Genomic DNA, 23,221 nt, shown 5'->3' on the forward strand with positions numbered 1-23,221 from the left:
CATTGAAAATGTGATCTTGCACCAGAGGCTCTGTGATTTGGTGGGCAGGCACATAGATATGGAGCCAAACTGCATGGGTTCTTATCCAGATTCTACCTCTTACTGGCTGCATGATGTTGGACAAGTCACTCCACCTCAATGTGCCTTAGTTTTCTCAACTATAAAATGTGGATGTCAATAGTATCAACCTCACATGGTTTTTGTGAGGATTAAAAAGTGCTCAGAACAGCATCTGGTACATTGTAAGCCTTCAGTCAAAAAACGTTTTTTCCCTGGGTCAGATTTCTGAGGTGAGAAGGCATAGAAGGAACGTAGGCAGGTGAGAGCAAGGATAGGAGGAAGGGCCTTTGCTGATCTGAGCTCTGAGCACTCTTACCATTTGTCAGAGGTCCTAAGTAGAGGTTTACCCATCATTTGGGGAGGTGTTCTACTCTTCCAGGTACCAGTCTGCTCCCTAAGGTTTTCAGGAAGCCTGAGAATGGGATGTCTCTCGCCTCTTCTAAAGTCCATTGTGGGTGGTTGAGGATGTTTGACAGATAATTGGGGGAGAATGTTTTAATTTCTTTGCTGGCTTTTAGCTATATTTTCACCTTCTCCCCTTTTCATTTCATTCCCAGAATCAACCATCTCCTGGCACCCATTGCATCATCTGGTCCTAGAATCATGGTGAGGAAGGCAAGCCCTGTACAACTGTTCCCATATTATTAACGAGAAACTAGCTGTCAGGGAGATAAAGCCATGTGCTCAGGGCTGTATAGCAACTATGAGGAAGAGCTGGCATTGTGAGTCTGTATCAAGAGCACATTGCTCTTGTCCTAGACATCTCTTTGCTCAGTATCTACCAAGCATCCGTGAGGGTCAGGTCCCATTGGTGCTGGGAGGACAAAAATAAATAAATATAGCCCTTCTACCCTCATGGACTTTCTACCCTCGTCTGTTAAGAAAGGGTTTCCATCCATATAGCTGGTGGCAGCATTGGACCTTTGTACTTGAGAGAGTTAATCTCTCCATCAACACGTTTGAAGGAGATACAGTGCTGATACACCATGTTGATTTTAAAATATGATAAGCTGATTCTAACATTCCTCTAGAAGAGAAAAAGTATAAGGATGACTGAGAATGCTGTGAAAAAGAGAAGGATGGGACATTTATTCTACCAGATACAAGAACATATAGAAATGTATAATAGTTGGGACATTTTGGTATTGGCCAAGAGAAGTCAAACAACTAACCAAGTGATGATGAATCCATAGGAAGAAGTATTTAAAGGGGAAAGAGTCCATAGGAAGAAGAATTTAAAGGGGGAAAGGATGGCCTTCTAATTGTTCTGAGTGGGAACACCTTTATAAGCAGGATGAAACTTCCAGGCCATAATGAAAGAGAGTGACAGATTTGACAACAGAAAAATTTGAAGCAGTTGTAGAGAGAAAGATAATAAGCTCAAGAACAGAAAGAACAAAAATATATTTGTGATATACAGACATACCTCGTTTCATTGCATTTTACAAATATTGTGTGTTTACAAATCGAAGGTTTGTAGCAACCTTGTGTTGAACCAGTCTAACAGCTCCATTTTCCCCAAAAGCTAAGATGATGGTAAGCATTTTTTAATTGATGAGTGTACATTTTTTTTAGATATAATGTTATTGAACACTTAATAGACTATGGTATAGTATAAAAGTAACTTTTATATGCACTAGGAAACCAAAAAAAATCATGTGACTTGCTTTATTTTAATATTAACTTTATTGTGGTGGTCTGGAACTGACATATGCCTATAGATACCTGATAAAATATTTTTTGGTATCTATAAAAAGAAAGTCTTTGTAAACTCTTAGACTCAGATTCAAGTTCTAGAAATCCACATCACAGAAACTCCTGCAGAGGCAAGCAAAATTACATGTTAAAGGATATTCACTCCTGCATTTTTGTTATAGGAAAAAAATAAGAAACTTAAATGTCTACAAAAAAATTGGTCGAATAAATTGTAACACATTCACACTGCAGAATATTTAGCATGGAATAAAAGGAATGTTAAGTCAGAGCAATGCAATTGTTCTGTTTCTGTGTTTTCAAAAATCCATTTGAGAATATAAGTACATGTATAAATGCTTCTAAACCATTCTTGTGGGAACTCCAACTGTGAAGAGAGATACCCTTGGGAGGGGAGTGGAATGGCATAGAAATAGGATTTTAAGTTTTATTCTTCATGCCTTCTTATTGTTTAATATGAATGTTTATCATTTGTCTAATTTAAAAAATATAAGCAACAGGCAAGCAAGTCTCCTTTGTCACCAGGGTTGAATAAGAACCTTGAGCCTTTACCTGAAGCTGAGAGTAAAACAAGCCAGAGGCCACCTAGTAGTTAGGAAACTGGAAACAGAGATGGTGAAACCTGGGGGCCACGCACGCTCACAAGTCCTTTTCATGCTCAGCAGAGACTGTGGGTCGTCAAGGACAGTGTCAGGCTGCTCAGAGAAAGCCGTCTACGATGGGGACCCAGGCCTGCCTGTGTGGAGGCAGCCTTTAGGGAGTCCTGGACTCCAGACCTCACTTACTAGCTTGGAGCTTGTGAACTGAGAAAAGACTGAGTTGTAAATACTTTTTATCTGGAAGGAGCTTGGAAAGCAGTCAACACACCATGCTTTTCCCTTTCCCTTTTAGGGGCATTGGCTGACGATGCACTGGTGCCCGAAGACACATGCCAAGAATTTGAACAGAGGTCTCTCTCGCTTGTTGACTTCAGCTATAGCCCTCCATGTGGGAGGCAGAAGGGTGGGCTTGGAGTTTATTGTCAGGAGGTATGGATTCTCAACACAACATCCAGGAAGCTGGCTCTAAAGCATGCATGTAAGTTAAAGGAGATGGAAATATTCTTTTTCCTGGAAGTCTTCAGTATTTGGGGTGGCTTCCATAAAGCACTGAAGAAAAAATCATGGATTTGGATGTCATGGAAGTCACCATTTCTAGAATGATTTTCTCCTGGATCCCATAAGAGATAAGGGATCTGCAGTTCTGTATGGAGTTCTTTTTGCCAACTTGTCTCAGTCATGTTATTATCATTAAAAGTAATAACATATAACAGGTATTTGCTACATAATTTTAAGTATTTGCTTGCATAATTCTCACCATGGCTTTGTGGGCTTGGACATAATCATTCTCAATTTGCAGATGAGGAAACTGAGGCACAGAAGATTTAACCCATGTCCAGGCTCACATGGATGGTAAGCAATGATGTGGGTCCTTGTCTAGGAGACCTGTCAGTAAAACCTGCACTCCTCTGCACTGTGCATGAAACCCTCAGCGGCCTCCTGGGATGTCCCAGGGTCTGTGGAACAAATGAAGGTGAGAGAACAAAGTGTCCTTGCAGTGACACACAGCACAGAGGATGCCTCAAAAAAAGTGCATGGAGGCCATTGAGTAGGGGTGAGATGGTATGGGGATCTGAGGGACAGAGACCCTCTGCCAATATTAGTGACAATTGCAAGACTGAAGCCCAATAATTGATTTCTGGCTGATGCATTGTCATCAAATTGGGACATTGGTGGTGTGATAATTAAAGGGCCTCTGTGTGTATGGTAGTTCTTTCTCATTGACAGAGGTCTGTCTGGAGGCAAATAGAACTTTGTAACTTGGCCTGAGTGAACACTATGAGAGCAGGAGGATTGAGATAATTCAGACAAATATAGTCCCTTCAGTTCTACCCTCTATTTCATAGGTGAGAACTTGTCCAGTGAGGAGCAGGGTCTCGTCCAAGGACTCACGACTATTGAATAAATAAGGTAGGATCAAGCTCTGCTCTCTAGCATTTTGTTCTCACATTTGCCTTGGGCTGCCTTCTGTTCCTAGCTCTGCCTGTTCTGATTCTAGAGGCTGCTGGTGTCCCTTGGCTTGTGGCTGAATCTCTCCAACCTCTACCTGTCTTCTTACTGCCTTCTTCTCTGGGATCATCTCTGTGTGTTTATGGGTCATCTCCTTCTGCCTCCATTTTGTAAGAACACTTGAGATGGAATTTAGGGTAATAGTTCAGGGTAATCCTATTTTTATAATTCAGGGTAATCCCATCTTTATATCCTTAACTTAATAGCATCCACACAGATCTCTTGTTCTAGATATGGTAACATTATAAGGTAAGGGATTAGGACTTGATTCTTTGGGTGGCCATCATTCAATCTACTACAATATCTAATTCTTGGCAATATTTGTTGAAAAGACTATCCTTTCCCCCACTGAATTGTCTTGGCACTTTGTCGAAAATCAACTGACCATAAATATATGGATTTATTTCTGAACTCTCCACTCAGTTCTATTGATATGTCCTTGAATCAGCATCATATCAATCAGTATCACTATCTTGCTAACTGTAGTATTACAGTAAATTTTAAAATCAGGTAGAGTAGGTCCTCCAACTTTGTTCTCTATTTAAAAAAAATTGTTTTGGCTACTGTAGGCCTTTGTATTTTTATATGAATTTTAGAATTGGCATTGGTTTCGACATAACAGTCTGCTGGAATTTTGATAGGAATTTCATTGAATCTAAAAATCAGTTTGGGGGATCTTTTGATCTATGAACATAGAATGTCTCTCCACTTATTCAAATCCTAATTTCTCATAGCAATATTTCAGTTTTCAGTATATAAGGCTTACACTTATTAATTTTTTTATTATTCTTTTTAATGTTATTATGAATGGAATTGTTTTAACTTTATTTCAGATTGTTCATTGGTAATATATAGAAATATAATTCATTTTAATATATTGATTTTATATCTGCCTATCCCGCTAAACATATATATTGCTTTAGAATTTTCTATGTATAGTGTCATGTCATCTGCAAAGAAGGGTATATTTTTACTTCTTCCTTTCTAATCCAGATGGCTGTAATTTTCTTTCCAATAAGGAGAAAAATCCTTATTGCACAGGCTAGATTCTCTGACAAAATTTTGGATAGGAGTTAGGCTTTTTCTGTCCATGTTCATGAGGGAAATTTTATGTAGTTTTTTAATAACTTGTATGCAGTTTTCTTATCATTTGTCTGGCTTTAGTATTAAGGTAATATTAAACTCAGAGATGGAGACATGTTCCCATTTCCCCTGCTTTTCTGAAAGAAATTTGTGATTTGTATCACTTCTTTAAATAGAATTTACTAGTGAAATCATATGGATCTGGACATTTTTATAGGAAGATTTAAAATAAATTCAATTTCCTTACTTGTTATAGGTCTATTCAGATTCTCTATTTCTTTTAGTTTGTTTTGACAATTTATGTCTTTCTTGGAGTTTGATTTAGTCGTTTAAATTGTCTAATTTGTTGCCATAAATTTGTTTGTAATATTCCCTTATAATCCTTTTATTTCTGCAGAATTGGCAGTGATGTTGCCTTAGGTCCTGATTTTGGTAATTTGTGTCTTCTTTGTTATTTTCTCAGCCAGTCCAACTAAAGATTTGCCAATTTTGATCTTTTCAAAGAAATAACTTTTGGTCTCATTATTTTCCAAAATTTATTTATTTAAATTAGTTTCAAGTATACAGTACATTGCTTAGACATCTATATTGTTCATAAAATAATCCCCCCAATTGCTCCCTTCTTCCCCTGGCCCTCCACCTAGCCATCGTATTAATGCTAACTGCATTCCCTGTGCCGTGCTCCCCATCCTTGAGTCCAACTATCAATGACTAATTTGTATGTCTTTAATCCTTAACCCCGTTCTCCCAGTCCCCCAACCCCCCTTTCCTGTGTTATCAAATCGTCCACTATATTTGTGAATGTTTTTGATTAGTTTGTTCTTTTTGTTCCTTAGATTCCATATATCAGTGAAATCGTATGGTATTTTATCTTTCTCTGACGTATTTCACTCAGCATAAGAACCTCTAGGTCCATTCATATCGTTGCAAATGATAGGATTTCTTTTTTTGTTGTTGTTTTAATGGCTAAGTAATAGTCCATTGTATATATGAATCATAATTTCTTTATCCAATCGTCTGTTGATGGGCATTTAGGTTGCTTCCATATCTTGGCTATTGTATATTGTGCTGCCATGAATATTGAAGTGCATAGATCTTTATGAATTATTATTTTGGTTTTCTTTGGGTAAATACCTAGAAGTGCAATTGCCGAGTCAAAAGTATAACCATTTTTAATTTTTCGAGAAAACTTCATACTGTTTTTCATAGTGGCTGTACCAATTTACAATTCCATCAACAAGGTATGAGGTTGCCTTTTCTAGGTCCATCCTCGCCGACACTTGGTGTTTTTTGATTTATTGATGATAGCCATTCTGACAGGTGTGAGGCGATATCAAATTGTGGTTTTAATTTGCATTTCTCTGATGATTAGTGACCTTGAGCATCTTTTCATATGTCTGTTAGCCATCTGTATTTCCTCTTTGGAAAAGTATCTGTTCAGGTCTTCTGCCGTTTTTTAATTAGATTCTTTTGCTGTTGAGTTGTGTAAGTTCTTTATAAATTTTGGATATTAATCTCTTATCAGATGTATCCTTAGCAAATATCTTCTCCCAAACAGTCGGTTGTCTTTTTATTTTGTTGATGGTTTCTTTTGCTGTACAAAATGGTCTCATTAATTTATCTATTGTTTTCCTATCTTCTATTCCATTGATTTCCTCTTTTATCTTTATTTCCTGTCTTGGGCTTGCTTTGGGTTTAGCTTATTCTTTTTCTAGTTTTTAAGGTAGAAGCTTAGGTTGATTTGAAACCTCTCTTCTTTTTTGATACAGGCTTTTACAGCTTAAATTCTTTTAACTTCTGTGTTAGCTTGTGTTACATAAATTTTGATGTGTCGTATTTAATTCATTCAGTTGAGAACATTTAAAAATTTCCTTCGTGATTCTTCCTTGACACATGAGCAATTTAGAAGTATGCTGGTTAATTACCATATACATGGGTAATCTTCTTTCTTTCTGGTTGTCATTTACAGTGGGCTATTCAAATCTCCATCATTGTTAGATTATTTATTTCTCCTTTCAATTATATCAGTTCTGCTTCATATATTTTAGGCCTCTTTTAAAGAAAACATATAATTGTGTTTTCCCTATTTATTGTTCTACCCTTTCATCATTCTGAAATGATATGCATGGATGTCACTTTTCATCTCTTTCCTTTCTACCTGTGTCTTTGAATGTAAAGTGTATCTTTCATATACATCATAGTTTTTACTTTTTATTTTTTTAAATTCAGCCTGCCAAACTCAACCTTTCAAATGAAATGTTTAAACCATTCATATTTTAATGGAATTCTTAATATAGTTTTGGGCTTTTACTATGTTTCATATTTTTATATCTTTGTTGTTCTTTTACTGCTTTATTTTCTGTTAAATATTTTTTAGTTAACTGTTTTAATTATCTTAATTTTTGAGCTATTTTAATACTTTATGAGCTATTTTCTTATTTTTTGCTCTATTAATTACAATGTGTGTTTTTATCATAATCTACTTCAGAGTAATAGTTACCTAATTCTGATAAAATATAAAGCTTTTCTCTTTTTATTTATCATTTCTTTGTGCTATTATTGCCATCTATATTACGAGTATGTTGCAAACTTCCCAAAAGCGGTGTTATAATCATTACATGATCATAACTTTTAATTGAGTAAAGGGGAAAAAATGGGAAATATATTTATAATTAAAAAAATTACCTGCATATTTATCATCTCTAGAGATCTTCATTTCTTCCTGCAGATTTGAGTTACTGTCTGGTGTCACTTCTTTTGTATTTAGTATCAACTTCCTTTAGTATTTCTTGTAAGGCACATGTACTAGCAATGAATTCTTGTAGTCTCATTTTCTTAGGAATGTCTTTTTTCCTCTTTCATTTTTTGAAGGATAATTTTGCTGGATATAGAATTCTTGGTTGACAGACAAGTTTTTCTTCCAGGACTTAAAATATCTTTCCACTGCATTCTGGCTTCTGTTGTTTCCATTGAGAAGTCAGCTGCTAATCATGCTGTTGCTCCCTTGTATGTGATAAGTCACTTTTATCTTGCAGCTTTCAATTCTTTGTCTTTCAACATTTTGACTACGGTTTGGTTGTGAATCTCTGTATTTATGCTGCTTTATATTTGTTGAGATTTTTGAAAGTGTAGGTTAATTTTTAAAATAAAATTTGGAAAGTTTTTAGACATTATTTCTTCAAATACATTTTCTGCCGTTCTCTTTTCTTCCTCTCTTCTGACTCTCCCAGACACATATGTTGAAATGCTTGATCTTGCCCTAGAGGTGTCTGAGGCTCTATTCATTTTTTTCAATCATTATGTTCTTTCTTCTCCCTTGTGGGTTATTTTCTACTTATCAAGTTACTGATCCTCTGTTGTATCCCTTAGTGAGTTTTTTTCTTACCTTTCAAATCCAGAATTTTCATTTCTCTTTTAAAACAATTTCTCTTTGAGATTTGATTCACTGTTAATTTTTATAAACATGGTTAAACATATTTGTAGTAACTGCCTTGAAATCTTTGCTAAATGCAACAACATATGGTGGCGATCAAGATAGCTTCGATTGGCTGCTTTTTCTATTATGGGTCACATCTTTTTTGCAAACTTTATAACGTTTGAAATTAATTCATGCTTTCTAGTGTATAATTAATATCTGCAAAATTCTCTTTGAAAATAAGCTTTTCTCTAATATCTGGTGTAAACTTGATATATTGCTGTATGACCTATCTTATTATGTTGCTTAGGTCATCTATAGCCTTTTTTCCAACTTGACTTTTGTTGGACTAAAAGTTGAAACCTCCTACTCTTAAGTGTATTTCTATTTTCCCTTGAATCTCTATGTGGGTTGTGATATTTATTCATAACTGATGATTTTGAACTGTGCACTTTAGCAAAACATGCTTAATGCCTATTGGCCTGAATTCTACCTTGAAATATCAGAATTTCTACCTCTTTTGTTTCCATTTTTCTTTAGGTTTAAACTTTCTGAGTAATTAAGTTTGGTTTGTTTCTTGTTTATAGCATAGAGTTGTATTTTGCTTTGTGGACTAATTTAAAATTTTTTCTTGGAGTGGGCATTAATTTAAAGCACATTTACTGGCATGATTTATGTTTGGTCTCAAATCATTCTATTCAGTTGTATTATCTGTGTATAAGGTATTATAGTTTATTTTCCACTATATGAGGTTTAATTTATTTTGCTTAAAACAAAATCTATGAAGGTTTGTATTTGGCTATACTAATTATCTTTACACTCATAACTTCTTATAATGTCCTTAAGCTTTTTTTTCTTAATCTTCTAGCATTTCCTTTCAGTTCTAAATATCCTGAACTCCCATTATCTTCACCATGAGCTTGTTTGCATTTTTTTCCTCTCTCCCATATTAGTATTATCTCTGTCAGAATATATAATTTACATATTAATTTTCCATTTTCCCATCTTTAGTCTTATATCTAATTGTATTCATTGCTCATATCTATCCTTTTGATGGAATTTTCTGTTATTTCTGGATTACATGAGGCTGTCTCTGAGTAGATTCTTCAGGAAAGGCTCATGAACAGAGTATTGAGCTCCAATTTTAAGTTGTTTTTCTATAAACTTGTTACATGAAAGACAGCTTTTCTGAATATAAAGCCCTTGATTCATTTTCATTTTTTGTCTTGGATCTCTTAAAAATGCTGCTTCACTTTTGTTTTCCTTTGTATGTTGATGTTGAGACAAATTTTTGTGTTCCATCATCCTTAAGCCTCCTACTCCATTCTCTTTATCAAGCAATAAGTAGGGAAATAAAGTTTAAGTACTCTCTACAGCAGAATCCATATGTTTGGGTTATGGCTGTTTGATGTCACCATACAGACAGTGTTTTGGGAAGATGGAGATAGTCATATTTGGCCGTGATTCTCCTCATACATCTCTATCATCTGGGACAAAGGTTTTATGTCCACAAAGAAAGATGACATCAGGTTCACGCATCGGATTATTGTCTTATTTCATAGATTTTAAGATGAACCTTTCCCACCCACATTATTATCTGATATTGAAATGCATCTTACAATTGATAGCATATTACAGACAGCAGAGTTGTTTTCTTTAGTGGTACCTAACATAAACACATATGGTCAAGTTAGTGGGGTTCTGAATTGGAAGTACTGCTATCTTTTCTGACTTAACTTGCTTCAAAGCCCCACTTTTTTTGAGTTGAAACCTCGCTGTAGTCAATAAAAAGGGTGTAATCATTTTGTCTTCTTCTCCCATGGGCATCTGTGCTAAGTGGAAACAGGCTCTCAATGTTACAAATGCTGCTTGCCACAGCCACTGCCTTTCTCAAGAGGATTTTTCTAGCATACCTCAGAACTAAGAGGAATTTGTACCTTGCTTCATATTTGTGAGGGCTGTTTTTAACTCAGCATTGTGCCTCATTTTTATAGAAATTTATCATTTCTAGCAGATATTTTTGGTGTTGTACATTATTGGATTGTGGTCACTCTATAGTTTTAATAAAAAGACTTTATTTTTGTTTAAACTGTTGGTATATTTCAAGGATTGAAGTTAAACAATGTGTGTGTTGTTCCACCACCTTTCCCAGGAACTTCCAATTCCTTTTTAAAAGCAGCAATAAACATGTAGATGTTGCAATTTCGACTGAGAAAGTATAAAAGCAGCTGAGAAGTTATTATCCTCATCCCTTTATAAAATAATGGTTCTGGTGTTTTTGTAGTTCTATGCAGCCAAGGTTTAAACTAGTAAGAACTCAGGAAACACTGAAATACTAAGAAAATAAATTAATATTTTCTAATCCCCCTCCCTACAAAAGATTTACAAAAGGGTAAAATCAAGACTACTCCGTTGAGTACATTGCATACACAAATAGACTCATTATCAGGAATGTAGATTTATTTCATTAAAATAAAACATTCATCCCCTAGAGTACTGTATCCTTTAAAGCAGCAGCAGCGATCACAAGGCACATATATGAAATATCTCAAGCAAAAAAGAAACCAAACATTAAAAAATGTATTATTTAAAAAGATGGTGAAAACAGATTATAAAAATGACATTTTTAAAAACAAGTTTCTTCCTTTACCTTTAATACGATAGGAATAATGGTGTAATATTTATTCGACATCTTGTAGCACATAATACAAACATTTATACCACCTAACATGATTTGCTAAAGAAAAAACCACCAAAGTACAGCTTAAATGTTTATTTATAGTGCTTTACATTATTTTTTAGATATTTGGAATTAATAAGCTGAAAAGAAAAATTCTTTTCCTTAGCTTAGAAAAATCCTAGTTATATGTCCCTAGGCAAACCCACCATACAAAAAAAAGAGAAATACATTGAAGATATTCTAAAATAACGAGGACATGATTTATATTTGGGATCATCACAATAATTCTCTTTCCTAAAACAGAGTAGAGGTCAACACATAATAAATGTAAAGGTCAATTACATTAAAATAAGATAGTATCTGATTTAAATTATTGCTCACATAGGAAGTATAATGGCAAGTCTCTGGTTAAAGATGCTAAGATTAGCTGTTAGAAATTGTGTAACATCAATATTTAGTGTATATAAAAATTCCAGGATTCAAATATATTATCATGAAAGTTTATAATAATTGCACAAAAAGTGTTCCTTTATATATTAGTCACCACTGAGCTTCACACGATGAAGCCTGTAAAAGATGTGGTCGAATTAGATCTTCAAGAATACATTTTCTGTCATCTATGCTGAAGTGTTCCTCTAAGCTATAATGTTGTAGACATTTTTCTATGAAATCTTAAGGAGTGCTTAGAGAATCTTCACTAGTAGAAGGGGAGAAGATAAACTGAAGCTCCATTTTTTAAATAATGAAAACAAAAGAACAGAAAATTCTCGTATAATAAAACATTTAAATAGTACTAAGTAGCACGATTTAAATATCGGTTATATGCTGTCATCAGTTTTCATTAAAAAAACAGACAAACTAAACAAAAACAAAAAACAAGTTCCTGGGCTTTTAGATGTGTTCTTTGTAAAAATAACCAGCATCCTTCTCAAGGTCACACACCGAATCCACAAATACAGCATCTGGCAACAACGTGGTAAGACGCTTGCTCATTCCTAGCAATGCCGAGGCCTGTCTACATGTTGTGCGGCAGGGCAACCACCAGGCACTGAGACAGACTATAGCAGGACGGCCTGGGCCACCTCCTTGATTGTGGATGCAGCTTTCTCCAGTTCTTCTTCTGTTTGTTCCACTGTGACCACAACCCTAATGCTGAGAAATAAAGGACACAAAAAAAATCCAACAGTCAGCCTGCCACGGGTTTTTGTGAATGAAGCTAATGGAACACAGCCCACTCAGTAGCTGACCTGTTGTCGAAAGCTGCTTTCTCACTACTACGTCAGGGTGAGGAAGTGTGGCAAGGACCGTGTCCCGTAAGCCTAAAACATTCATTACCAGGCCATTTACAGATGTTTGCCACTCCCCACTAAGACTGTTAGTGTGGTCTACTTGAAGTAACCCTGCAGTGGGGTTCTGCCCAGGATATGAGGGAACTTGGTCTTTTAAATAATCTAATGCTTCAAGCAGTTATAGGCCCAAAACAAGAACTCTAATTTCTCAAATTAATGCACTGATTGCTCATATTTATAATTCAGTAAGTCATGTAGAAGTTCTATAACACTCTGGGGCAAGACTGACATTTTCAAATTTTCAGGAAACTGAATGACAAGAAATAACAGCATCTCAAGGCAATGCTTCCTCTGTCTCTCAGCAAACATCTGCTTCATCCACTGGACACATTTACTTAGACGTATGGTGCTGGGCATGGAGCCCCAGGGCATAAAATAAACATGGCCCCTGTTCTCCCAATGTATTGCATTATACCTTTGGATGTGTTAGAAATAAGAGGGCAGGGTCTTTACAGTGCTTCTGAGCTGCTGCTAGAGTGGTCTTCCAGAAACCCAGCCTCGCCATCCATGTTTGGACAGCACTCTGACTCTGGTGCCCCTAACTCCTCCTGGGGCCTTCCTCAGGCTCCCTTTCACTGGTGCCTCTCAAGCTTCTGCTCTGGCTCCCCATACACACTTGGAGGTCTCCATGCCACGGTATGCCCTGCTGGAAGGCTGATGCCCACGAGATCGTCTCACATATTCCATTTTCTGGGCTTGGCTTATGCATTATCTGCTCTCAGATGTCTGAGTCCCTCCTAGGCCAGAAGGAACTATGGTTTCCTCCTTTGTGACCTCACTAACTCTGTGCCATGACTCTGAACATGCCATACTTTGGATGTCTACCTCCTTCAACTACACCGTATGTGCTTAGAGAGCAGGATGTTTTGTTAAATCATGAATCAAAGTGCATCCCTACGCAGGGCTTTCTGAATTCCTCAATTTTTCCTGCCACTGCTTTGTTTCACGGGTGTTTTGTAAGTATCTGCCAGATGAAGTACCCACACGGCATTCCACCCACAGTTGAGATGAGCACTGCAAACCAGACTATGCACCCCTGCAGGACTGTCTTCAAGGCAGAAACTGCTAGCACGGTATGTGCCACTTCAGGGGTATGGTAGGTATTTGCTAGTTGAAACTTCCACTGTCCCAGTCTGTTCTGATATCTCGGACATTTCTTTAAGTCAACTAAGGGGGTACTGCGAGCCCTGAGGGGATTTTCAGTTATAATTTGAAAATATCTAGTTTAAGAACAGAAAACAGGTGATATACTATATTTTAATGGTACACATTCCTCCTTGCTCTGAGTCTTTCCAAAAATTTCACAACATAATACATTTCGTACAGATTTCAGAGTAGGAAAAAAATAAGGTCATACTTTAATATTCACCAACCTTGGAGGAGGGAGGCACTTCTCTTCTTTTTCCAAGTAACGTGCCTGAGTTAAAGCGATGCTTCTGTTCATGCACTGTATGAAGAAAAAGAATACATTTGCAATCTGAACTGGGGGCTACGCTGAAATGCTATCTTCAAAAGTAGTTTTAATTCATTTTTCCAATTATAACTGCTAGAAGATAAAACTAAAATATCACAACATAATCGAGAGCAGCACTGATCTACAGAATTTTCCAGTGATGGAGGTGTTTGTTCTGCACTGTCTAGTACAGTAGCCATGAGCCCATGTGGCTATCTGGCACTTTAAAATATGACTAGTGCCATTGGGAGACTGAATTTTTAGTTCTATTTCATTTAAGTTTAAACAGTCACAGGTAGCTAGTGGTTACCATTTTAGACAAAACAGAGCTAGGACATAGAGGAACAATGCCAGCAAAGCCCTGTAGGCTAACCAAGAGTTTCACTTAAGAACAACACCAGCAGAACATTTCGGAGAGAAACTGCTCATACTTCAAATACTAGCAATATCCCTGATTCTTGTGTGCTACATTTTGCCAGGTGCTACCAGGCACAGAAGAGCTTGGTGTTACACATTCTTTGCACGGCTTTCCCATGCATTAAGCACCTGCAAACATTAAAAAAATAAAATAAAACGTTCTCTACCAAAATAAAGCATAAAAATCAGATCAAGGTAGTAGGTTACAGCGGGTTCTTTTTGGTGCTGAAAATGTTTTGAATTAGAATGATGGATGCATAACCTTGTAAGTATATGAAAAATCAATCGACTGGTATACTTTATTTATTTATAATTTATATTTTTAGGCGAGGTAACTTTTGGTTGACCTCACAGATTGCAAGAAACTTGTCAGCTTACAATCCCTTATTTTTTATGCCTACAGAACCTGATCTTCAGAGGTGGTCTCCCATCCAAGTACTAACCAGGCCCAACCCTGCTTAGCTTCTAAGATCAGATGGGATCAGGCTTGTTCAGGGTGGCATGGCCATAGACTCAACTGTATGCTTTAAAGGTGACTTTTATGGTACATGAATCATATTTTTAAAAAAGAATCAATCAGAGCAAGTGGTGGTATAAGGAGAGAATGATTATTCTTGGTGTGTGGCAGTAAAGTATTTGCCGGAAATGGGGCTGCTTTGTAAGCTGCAAGGCTGGTTTTTCTTTGCTAGGAAAAGATGGAAAACAACACCAGGCAATGATGACAGACTTGTGCTGCTTCTACATTCTGGAAGAGTACCTGGAGAAGTTCACTCCTGAAAACATCTGGACTGGCTGGTTTTAGCCCTGGCTAGTTAAGGAACGTTATAAATCAAACTTCAGTATGTAAAAAGTGTTTTGTCAAGCAACTCAACAAAAACCTGACAAGACTTCTACAAGAATCATTCCATGATTCTTTCTTCTCCCTCAAATATTGAAAAGAAAAAGAGAGGAGTGGGACAAAAGATTTTTAAGATGGAAGCTGTGGTAATGCCACAAAACGATAAAAACTTTCTTCTTCCTTCCTACAAATGCAGTTCCCAGACAGTATTTTGTTCCCTCCCCAGAGACTATGTTCTCTTCTCATTCAGCTCTCAAGATGATTTCTTGAAGACAGCCCATGTCGTGCTAGGCCCTAGACAGGATTTGGTGATCTGTGAATTGTCCAATGACTTTCACATTCTCTTTTCATTATGAGGATAATCTGTGTAAGTGGAATATATTAGTATCCAGTCATTTCATTGACTTGCCCTCTTCTGTGTCTCTCTCTTCATAAAGAAGACCTAACCTGTTGCTGTCTAGTGAGAAAAGAACAGATGTGGATTTAACAAGGATATAACATCTCATATGGCATCTAGAGAAGGCCCGTGTCCCGCATACAAAGCATGTTCAGAGAATTGTCCTGAGGAGGTTTAGGTGTCCCTACAGACTCCAAAACGGGACACGCAGCTTCAAAGGCCTGGTCTGCACCAGTTGTGTCTGTCATACCACCAGGGCAATCCAGTTTAGGAAACAAACTTGCTGTCATATGGAGGCAATGTGATGAATTTGACTTTTAATGCCTTGTCTGTTTAGCTTCTATTTAATTTATAAATTCATTTTGGTATCCATTTGTATAAGAACTTTAATGTCAAGGATGCTGTACTTCTTTTTATGTCTGTAAGCATTTAAGTGACACTATGATAAAAACACCAAGGCAGTAAATGTGGTCTGTAGGATGTTTGTCCTTTTAAAGACCTATCTTTTTTCAAATTTTTCAGAGGTACACTTAAGGAGACGTCTATGATATTTCCTTACTCAGCAAGGCATAAGCCCTCACTCTAGCCCAACCATTTGTAAGCTGACACATTTTCTTAATTAGGAATCTCACATTCTGGGTTTGGTTTTATTTTGGCTTTTTAAGATGACTGACTCCAGAAGGCCACAAAGTGTATGAAGCTGTCCAGGATTCTGTTATTCCAGGTGATGCGGTTCATACATTGTAGGACACAGGATGCCAAAAGCAAGTTGTGAAGCCAGAGGTTGGCTTCACACTGTGGTTCCCATAGCCATGTGACTATAGGTGAGGGCCTGACCTCCATGAGCCACAGCTGGAAGAAGGCATATGACAGATGGCAGCCATCACAATTACCCTATCTCTGAGAAGCAGGGACTTGGAGAGGAGCCTCCAGAATGTCAAGAGGAACAAGCAGGACAAGGGAAAAAATATAGCCCATTTTTGTTTTCAAATATATAGTAAATGTATAGTAAATGTGCCACCCTGGGCACATGTCTTAAGGAGCTGCAGGGCCACTGGACAGTTTTGAGGAGAAGCAGCAGTTTTGAGGAGGATGCAAGGGGACGTAGCTCTGCCGAACAGAAAAGGGTGAGTGGTCTTTCCCAGTGAACATTTTTTGGTTAATAAGTTTAGTAGTAAATTGACTTTAAGATGATAAAAATATTGAAATCAAGATGATAAAGTTATTGAAATCAGTTTCCCAAATCAGGCATGGTAACAAAGTGGTCTTCTTCCTTTTTGGTTATAAGAGTATTATGGCCTGTTTCTGAGCTGTGTTGGGGGTTCACCCCTTGATAGTCAGCTGTCCAGTGCTGCATGCAGTCAGTCACTACACACAATGCCATACCCACACATATATAAGAAAGCCTGGCTTGCTTGCTTGAGTGCGTGTGTACGTGTTCTCTCTCTAACCTATCTCTTTATTTTTCAGGCGAGGCAACCCTTGTTTGACCTCACAGATTGCAAGGATCTTGTCAGCTTACAATCCCTTATTATTATTATTATTATTATTATTATTATTATTATTATTATTTTATTTTTTTACACCGATAGCACCTGGTCTTCCTAGGTGGTCTCCCATCCAAGTACTAACCAGGCCCGACCCTGCTTAGCTTCCAAGATCAGACGGGATCAGGCTTGTTCAGGGTAGCATAGCCGTAGACAAGCCCAGCTTTCCAAACGTAAGCAAATGGGTTTTCTGGAAGGCTAGTTATTCAGAGTAGAAGAGAAGTTAATTTTAATGCAGTGTGGCACAGAACACACCACCTTCAATGAGAGGCGGTGAAAACCCTTTGATGTGAGATAAAAAGGAACCCAATGGGATGAACTGCGTCTATCAGTAGAGACATGCTACAGGCAGGGTCAGACACAGGCAAGGCTGGGCATCAGAACAATTCCACGAAAGGGGTGGCCAGACACTTCTGTTATACTTTGTCCCTGGGGGCAAAGAGAGTTGTCTTAAAAATGACATTAAAAAATTGCTTGGGATCAGGGGAGGGGTGGTACAAGGAGATTCACTTGATTAACTAGATACTTACTTGATTTACAATTTCCTGAAGTAGCTTAACATCCTTTTCTCTTGACCCAGTGCTCTCTGCTAGCTGCAGGTGAAATGCTGGAGAAACTGCCTCCCCCACCACTTTTAATCCAGAAATGCTGAAGAAGGGAAACATACAAAAACACACACAAATCAAAGCATAAATCCCTTTTAGGCTCAGATATTTCTCATACAAATAATTTTAACAAAGTCTGCATTAATAAATGTAACAGAAACCTGTGACTTTTACAGGAAACATTCTGTGGTGGGGTTCTGATTCTGACAAAGAAAGGTTAAATGCATGCTCTGTGCAGTGCTCCTACTCCAGGACCCTGGAATGCTATTACTGTGTGCACGGCAGGGAGGGAGGCACCTACCCTCATGGTTACCTCTGACTCACATGTCACAGAAGCACAGGAGTCATTTCCAGCTTCTCACCAGGAGGTGTGCAGGCCTGCTCCCTCACCCATTTCGGCTCAGGTGGCCTCTCCTCATAGGCTGCTCAGCCCTGTCACTTCCTTTCATCATTCTACCACTGCTAGTACCAGACACACCTGGTCCCAGTCCCAGTATCACTCCCCAGGGGCTTCCCTCATCACCCACTTTAGGAAAGGGTCTGCATCATCATTTTTTATTACCTACTCTGTTTGTTTCCTTCATGGACTACTTATTATAATTGATAATGTTTCCTTGCTAAATCTTTAGTTTGTATCTTGTCTTCTCATAAATTATAGAGATGATTTCTGATACTGAAAGTGTTATAATTTGACTACCAGCAATAGGTTTAGATTGAAAAGTTTCCTTCTTATTTGCATGTTTAATTTTAAATTTTACTTGAGTTATTTTCTTTCTTACGATTAACAGCATAGAGATCTGCTGCTTCTCAGAGAGAAAGACATTTTTTTTAAATATGAAATCCTGTATTTTCACATGATTATTATAGATGTCATGAGAACCGTATTTAGTCATTTAGTCAAGTCTATTTTATCCTGTAATACAAATAAATACTGTTTGATTTTTGACCTATCTCCTAGAACACAAACGGGTAATATATATTTATCCCAAATTAGGCTAAACATTTTAGATTGCTTTCATTTAGTATGTTTTACCTTGAAAGATGTATTTTTCTCTTAGAATGGAATGAGCCCCGAAAGTACTTGTTTAGGACTCAACAGCTTTTACTCAGTGAGCATCATATGTCATGTTATCATGTGAAGTGCTGAAAGCTAAAGTCATCTGGCTTTCAAACCACCCTTGAACATTATTAATTTGTGTCTCCTTTCTTTAAAGGTAACACACCATGCTATGATCTCTCAATAAACTAGGGTGAGGATATGAATCATAAAATCGTATTTTATACCAGCCTAGGAATCAGTATTCTTCAGTAGCTTCAATAAATGACTAAGCAGTTTTTCTACTTTTCCTGCTTTATGAAGCCACTGTGTAAGACCAGGCTTGATATTTGTTCAAAGTTGGGCAGGACTCCCCTCCCTGTTGCTGCACCTCTTTAAGGCTCTACCTTCAAAATCCAAACACTTCCCACTACTACTATAAAGGTCAGAGTAACTATCACCTTTTGTGCACAGCAATGTGATAATCTCCTGACTGGTTCTCCCTGCCTCCATACTTGCCACCGCCTAATCTTATCTAATCTGATCTGATCTGATTTGATCTATTTTTATTTTTCACAAATCAAGAACGATTTTGCTAAGACAGAAGTTTAGTCACATCACACCACTCTTTTGGCCAGAACCAAGCCATGCTTCTCATCTGAACCAGGTTCTCGTTGTGGCCTCCAAGGCTCAGCATGCTCTGGTCCCATCATCTTATCCTTATCTTCTACTATGTTCCTCCAGTTTTTCCCCCTTGTCACGCTGGCCTCCTTGCTGTTTCATTTCTTGTTCCCTTAAACATCTAGATACCTGTGTGATGTGCTTCCACACCTGCCTTACTGTGTGTTTGGTATGAGGTGCCTACAGATTCCGCCAAGTAGAAATACTGAGTAAACCACTGGATGTGAGAACTGGAACCCTAACGAGTGGGACAGACTGGAGATACAAATTTGGGAGTTGCCCACATACATGTGTCATGAAACAATCTGAATCTCTAGGGGTGGAAGAACACAATTCTCCAAGGAGGTGACAGAGAAAAGAAGACCACAGACTAAGTCCTGCTGAGGATGATGCTAAAAGAAAGGCTTCAAAGGAGACCAAGATGAAACGATTCAAAGACGCAGAAGAAAACCATAGTGTGCTGTAACGGGATCCAAAGAAATAAAAAGCTGCAAGAAGGAAAGAGCAGTCAACTGTGTTGAAGGCTAAAGAGGTAAGTAAGATGAGCTCTGAAGATTGTATTAGCAACAAGGAGTCATTGGCGACCTCCACAGGAACAATCTGGGTAAAGTGTAAGAACAGAGGCAGATTCAATAGTTTCAAGTGTAAATGAGAAGTAAAGATGTGGACAAAACACAAACAACTTTGGAGACAACTAGCTATAAGGAGAGGCAGAGCAACTAACTGGCTAGCTGCTAGAGGAAAAGGTGGGTCATGGAAAGAGGAATTTGACAGGGCAGAGTGTACCTAAATGCTATACTCTTGAGAGGCTCATGACAAAGGAAAGGGGAAAACCAAGGGTAATCGATCTTTAGAAAGAAAAGCTGTTATGGTTGGAGTAACATAGTGGAAGATTAGTTCACACACCTGTAAGTGTGCAGATTTATTAAGGAAAATGAAGGAGTTTCCAAGTGACAGTGAGAGACAAGACTGTCAGCTAAAAGTTGGTGGAGTGAAAGGGTTAGGGACATTGCAGAGATGAAAAGCTATAAAAGATGAAAATAAGTGAAGGACTGGACTTATAAAATAAACACATAAACACTATCAGACAGAATAAAGGGCATGTTCCTGAATTTACATTGACTCCAATGTGCTGGCCTATATTGATATATTAATATTTTATAAACCAATGTAACGGGAACCAATATAAGTAATATCTCTCTACCATAAATAATGCAAGAACTTGTATTACTATTACGTAGACACACCCAGAACTTTCGTTATTTCTGTCCTTACTTTATCTTGAACAGCTGTGATCTGCTCATTTTTCCAACTGTCCTTTTCTGTTAGAAAAGTTTTTAGTTTCCATTTCTGGCAATGGAGAGGGGACTTTCATGACCAAAAAGGCATGTTTATCTTCAGGAAAGGCAAAAACAAACACCCTGGGCAATGTGAGATCATTTTCTATAAGACCAGAAATCTGTCTGAAGACGTTACTAACCTGAAGTTTTTCTCAAATCCAGAGCAATCTTAAAGAAGTACTCTTGTATAGTTAAAACAAATAAAAACAAACCACTCATGTGGTTCATCTGTTTATCTTGTATTAACTAAAAATTTAATAATTTTCTAAAAGTAACACGGATAGTATAAACAAAGCGTCATTTAATTACATAGCATATAATCATATCCTTTATTTGCACAGATGTGGAGAGATGCTTCAGTGTTTAGGATGGTTATTTCTGGTGGTAGAATGTCAGATTATTTGTTCTTTTCATCTTTGTATCTTCTATACTGCTATAATATTTTATCAATATATCATTTTTAGAAAACCAAAATCATGATTTTTTAAAACGACAACACAATAGGATGCTCTGGTTTCATATACACACATTTGAGTGGACTGAGTTTTTTGTTTTTTCAGTTGCAAGTCAGTCAAACTGACCCAAGCCTATCAAATTTATTCAAAACCAAAGAGATGATATACAAATTTTTCATTAGTTGTTTAACTGTGGTATGGATTAACTTTAAGTTTGTTGAAAACATATAAAACTTACCCTTGTAAAGCTTTATGAATTTGTTTGCACTTCTGCTTCAACACTGCAAAAATACCTGAATGAAAAAAATACATTTGATATAGTACAGTTGCTCTCTGAACGTATGGGGGAGGGGGATGATTAGGGCTACTGAACCCACTGCACAGTTGAAAATCCAAGTATAACATTTGACTCCCCCCAAACTTAAGTTGTCCCTTGGTATTAGCGAGGATACCAAAATCCATGAATGCTTGTCTCCTATATAAAATGACACAGATCAATGCATATAGTCAGCTTTCCGCATCCTTGGACTTCCAACCATAGATTGAAAACAATATAGGTATTTATTTTTTTAAAAAACTGTATATTAGTAGACCCGTGCAGTTCAAACCTGCACTATTCAAGGGTCAACTGTATATTTGGAAAATCTGATATTACTAATCTAAAAATATTTTTTAAAGTTCATCAAATTAAAATGCTGCAAACCCTTCTATATATTAATATTACACAAATAGACAGCCGTTAACTTCTCTAAAGGCCCAAGCTTTTGTTCTTGGCACACACCGACACCTCCTCACTCTGCTTTCAGCAAAATCTGGGATGAGGTTTTCTACAACAAAACAATGCTTCTCGTTTTTACTGACACTACAAACAAACTGGCTAAGAATAAAAGGGCACAAATATATTTCTTATTTCTGGACCCTAAACAATTTGGTAAAAGATAGAGACTGTAGTAATCTTTTCCTTGATATTTTCTCTTTACTCAAGAAAAATTTAGAAACTAAAATAGCTGAGTGGGAGGTAGAAGGGGCCAGTCTATTTGACAAACAAGCATATGAACATGCACACAGAAACACATTTCTTGATTCTCTGAATTAAAATCAAAGTTGAAAATTTAGAAATTTAGAAAATTTAAAATTCAGAAATACCAGGTAGTGCCTTTTCTGTTTTAGGCTTTAGTGAGGAGGCACGATCATAGCCATAAGCCACATTTTAAATTTAGTCAACTTTGCCTGTTAAGTAAGCTTCAGTGGTTGGTAAACTAGGTGTCAACTGATGATTCGAAGGCTGAAGGGGAAACTAGACAACAGTTATAAAATTACATATTACAAAAATTAGCAGCATGCTTCAGCAAATTTCTCAAAAAATGATAAACCAAAAGATAAGTGGCCCAGAGATGAACCCCCTCATTTGGGCATCTTCACCCACCAGGAGAGCCAGCTGCGTTGGCTCCAGCTCTGGGATCAGGCGAGAAGCTCTAAAGCTAATCTCTGAGGTAGGAACAACTACTTCCCTGTTCTTTCTATAAATGCCCGATAATGAAATTCTGAGCCAGACTTTTGTTTGATAAATCATTTCTTCTAGGTAATTCCTCCTAAAAGCACACCAGGAGCATGGCTAACATAACCTGCAATGTCTTTGACCTCCTGGGTTTGTAGGTTATACCTGGATTCTCTTCCATGATGTTGAGGGCCTCAATTGCAGCAGCAGCTAACAGGGGAGGTAATGAAGCTGAAAAGCAGTATCCCTGACCAGAAAGTCGCTGAGAAGAAACAAGTTAAAAACATAAATACATTTATCTTTATTTTTTGGTTAAAACATCTAAAGGCACCAAATCTCTGCATCACCTACTGAACAGTAAGTGCAAGTGGTGGGGTAGTAAGATCCAGGCATGTATAAAAGTCATACATGTAACAAAAACAAGACATTTTCTTAAAAGGGAGATATCTTCTAAATGTAAGTATTTTAACAAATTGACTCTTAAATAAAAATTGTGGTAAACTCTGAATGAAATATTGTACTTACAAGTTACATTCTAAGATGACT

General features: G+C 37.2%; 1 protein-coding gene and 2 pseudogenes across 5 annotated transcripts in view; all 3 read right to left on the reverse strand.

Annotated features, from left to right (window-relative positions):
- Positions 1 to 10,821: 10,821 nt before the first annotated feature.
- Positions 10,822 to 23,221, reverse strand: part of SPTLC1 (serine palmitoyltransferase long chain base subunit 1) — a 55,370-nt gene continuing 42,970 nt past the window's right edge. For 4 of the 5 annotated variants that reach the window (XM_016160498.2, XM_036218259.1, XM_036218257.1 and 1 more), the window contains 5 exons: positions 22,841 to 22,937; positions 21,416 to 21,470; positions 17,591 to 17,708; positions 13,782 to 13,855; positions 11,975 to 12,211 (listed from right to left, as the gene is read on the reverse strand). In XM_016160498.2, coding sequence (XP_016015984.1) covers positions 12,118 to 12,211; positions 13,782 to 13,855; positions 17,591 to 17,708; positions 21,416 to 21,470; positions 22,841 to 22,937 — 438 coding nt within the window. In that variant the 3' untranslated portion in view covers positions 11,975 to 12,117. Of the gene's footprint in view, positions 12,212 to 13,781; positions 13,856 to 17,590; positions 17,709 to 21,415; positions 21,471 to 22,840; positions 22,938 to 23,221 lie in introns of all 5 variants that reach the window. The other variant, XM_016160499.2, reaches the window with a different exon arrangement.
- Positions 14,673 to 14,791, reverse strand: LOC118600726 (annotated as a pseudogene).
- Positions 17,097 to 17,215, reverse strand: LOC118601309 (annotated as a pseudogene).

Source organism: Rousettus aegyptiacus, unplaced genomic scaffold, assembly GCF_014176215.1.
Source record: "Rousettus aegyptiacus isolate mRouAeg1 unplaced genomic scaffold, mRouAeg1.p scaffold_m13_p_3, whole genome shotgun sequence".
NCBI classification, from domain to species: domain Eukaryota; kingdom Metazoa; phylum Chordata; class Mammalia; order Chiroptera; family Pteropodidae; genus Rousettus; species Rousettus aegyptiacus.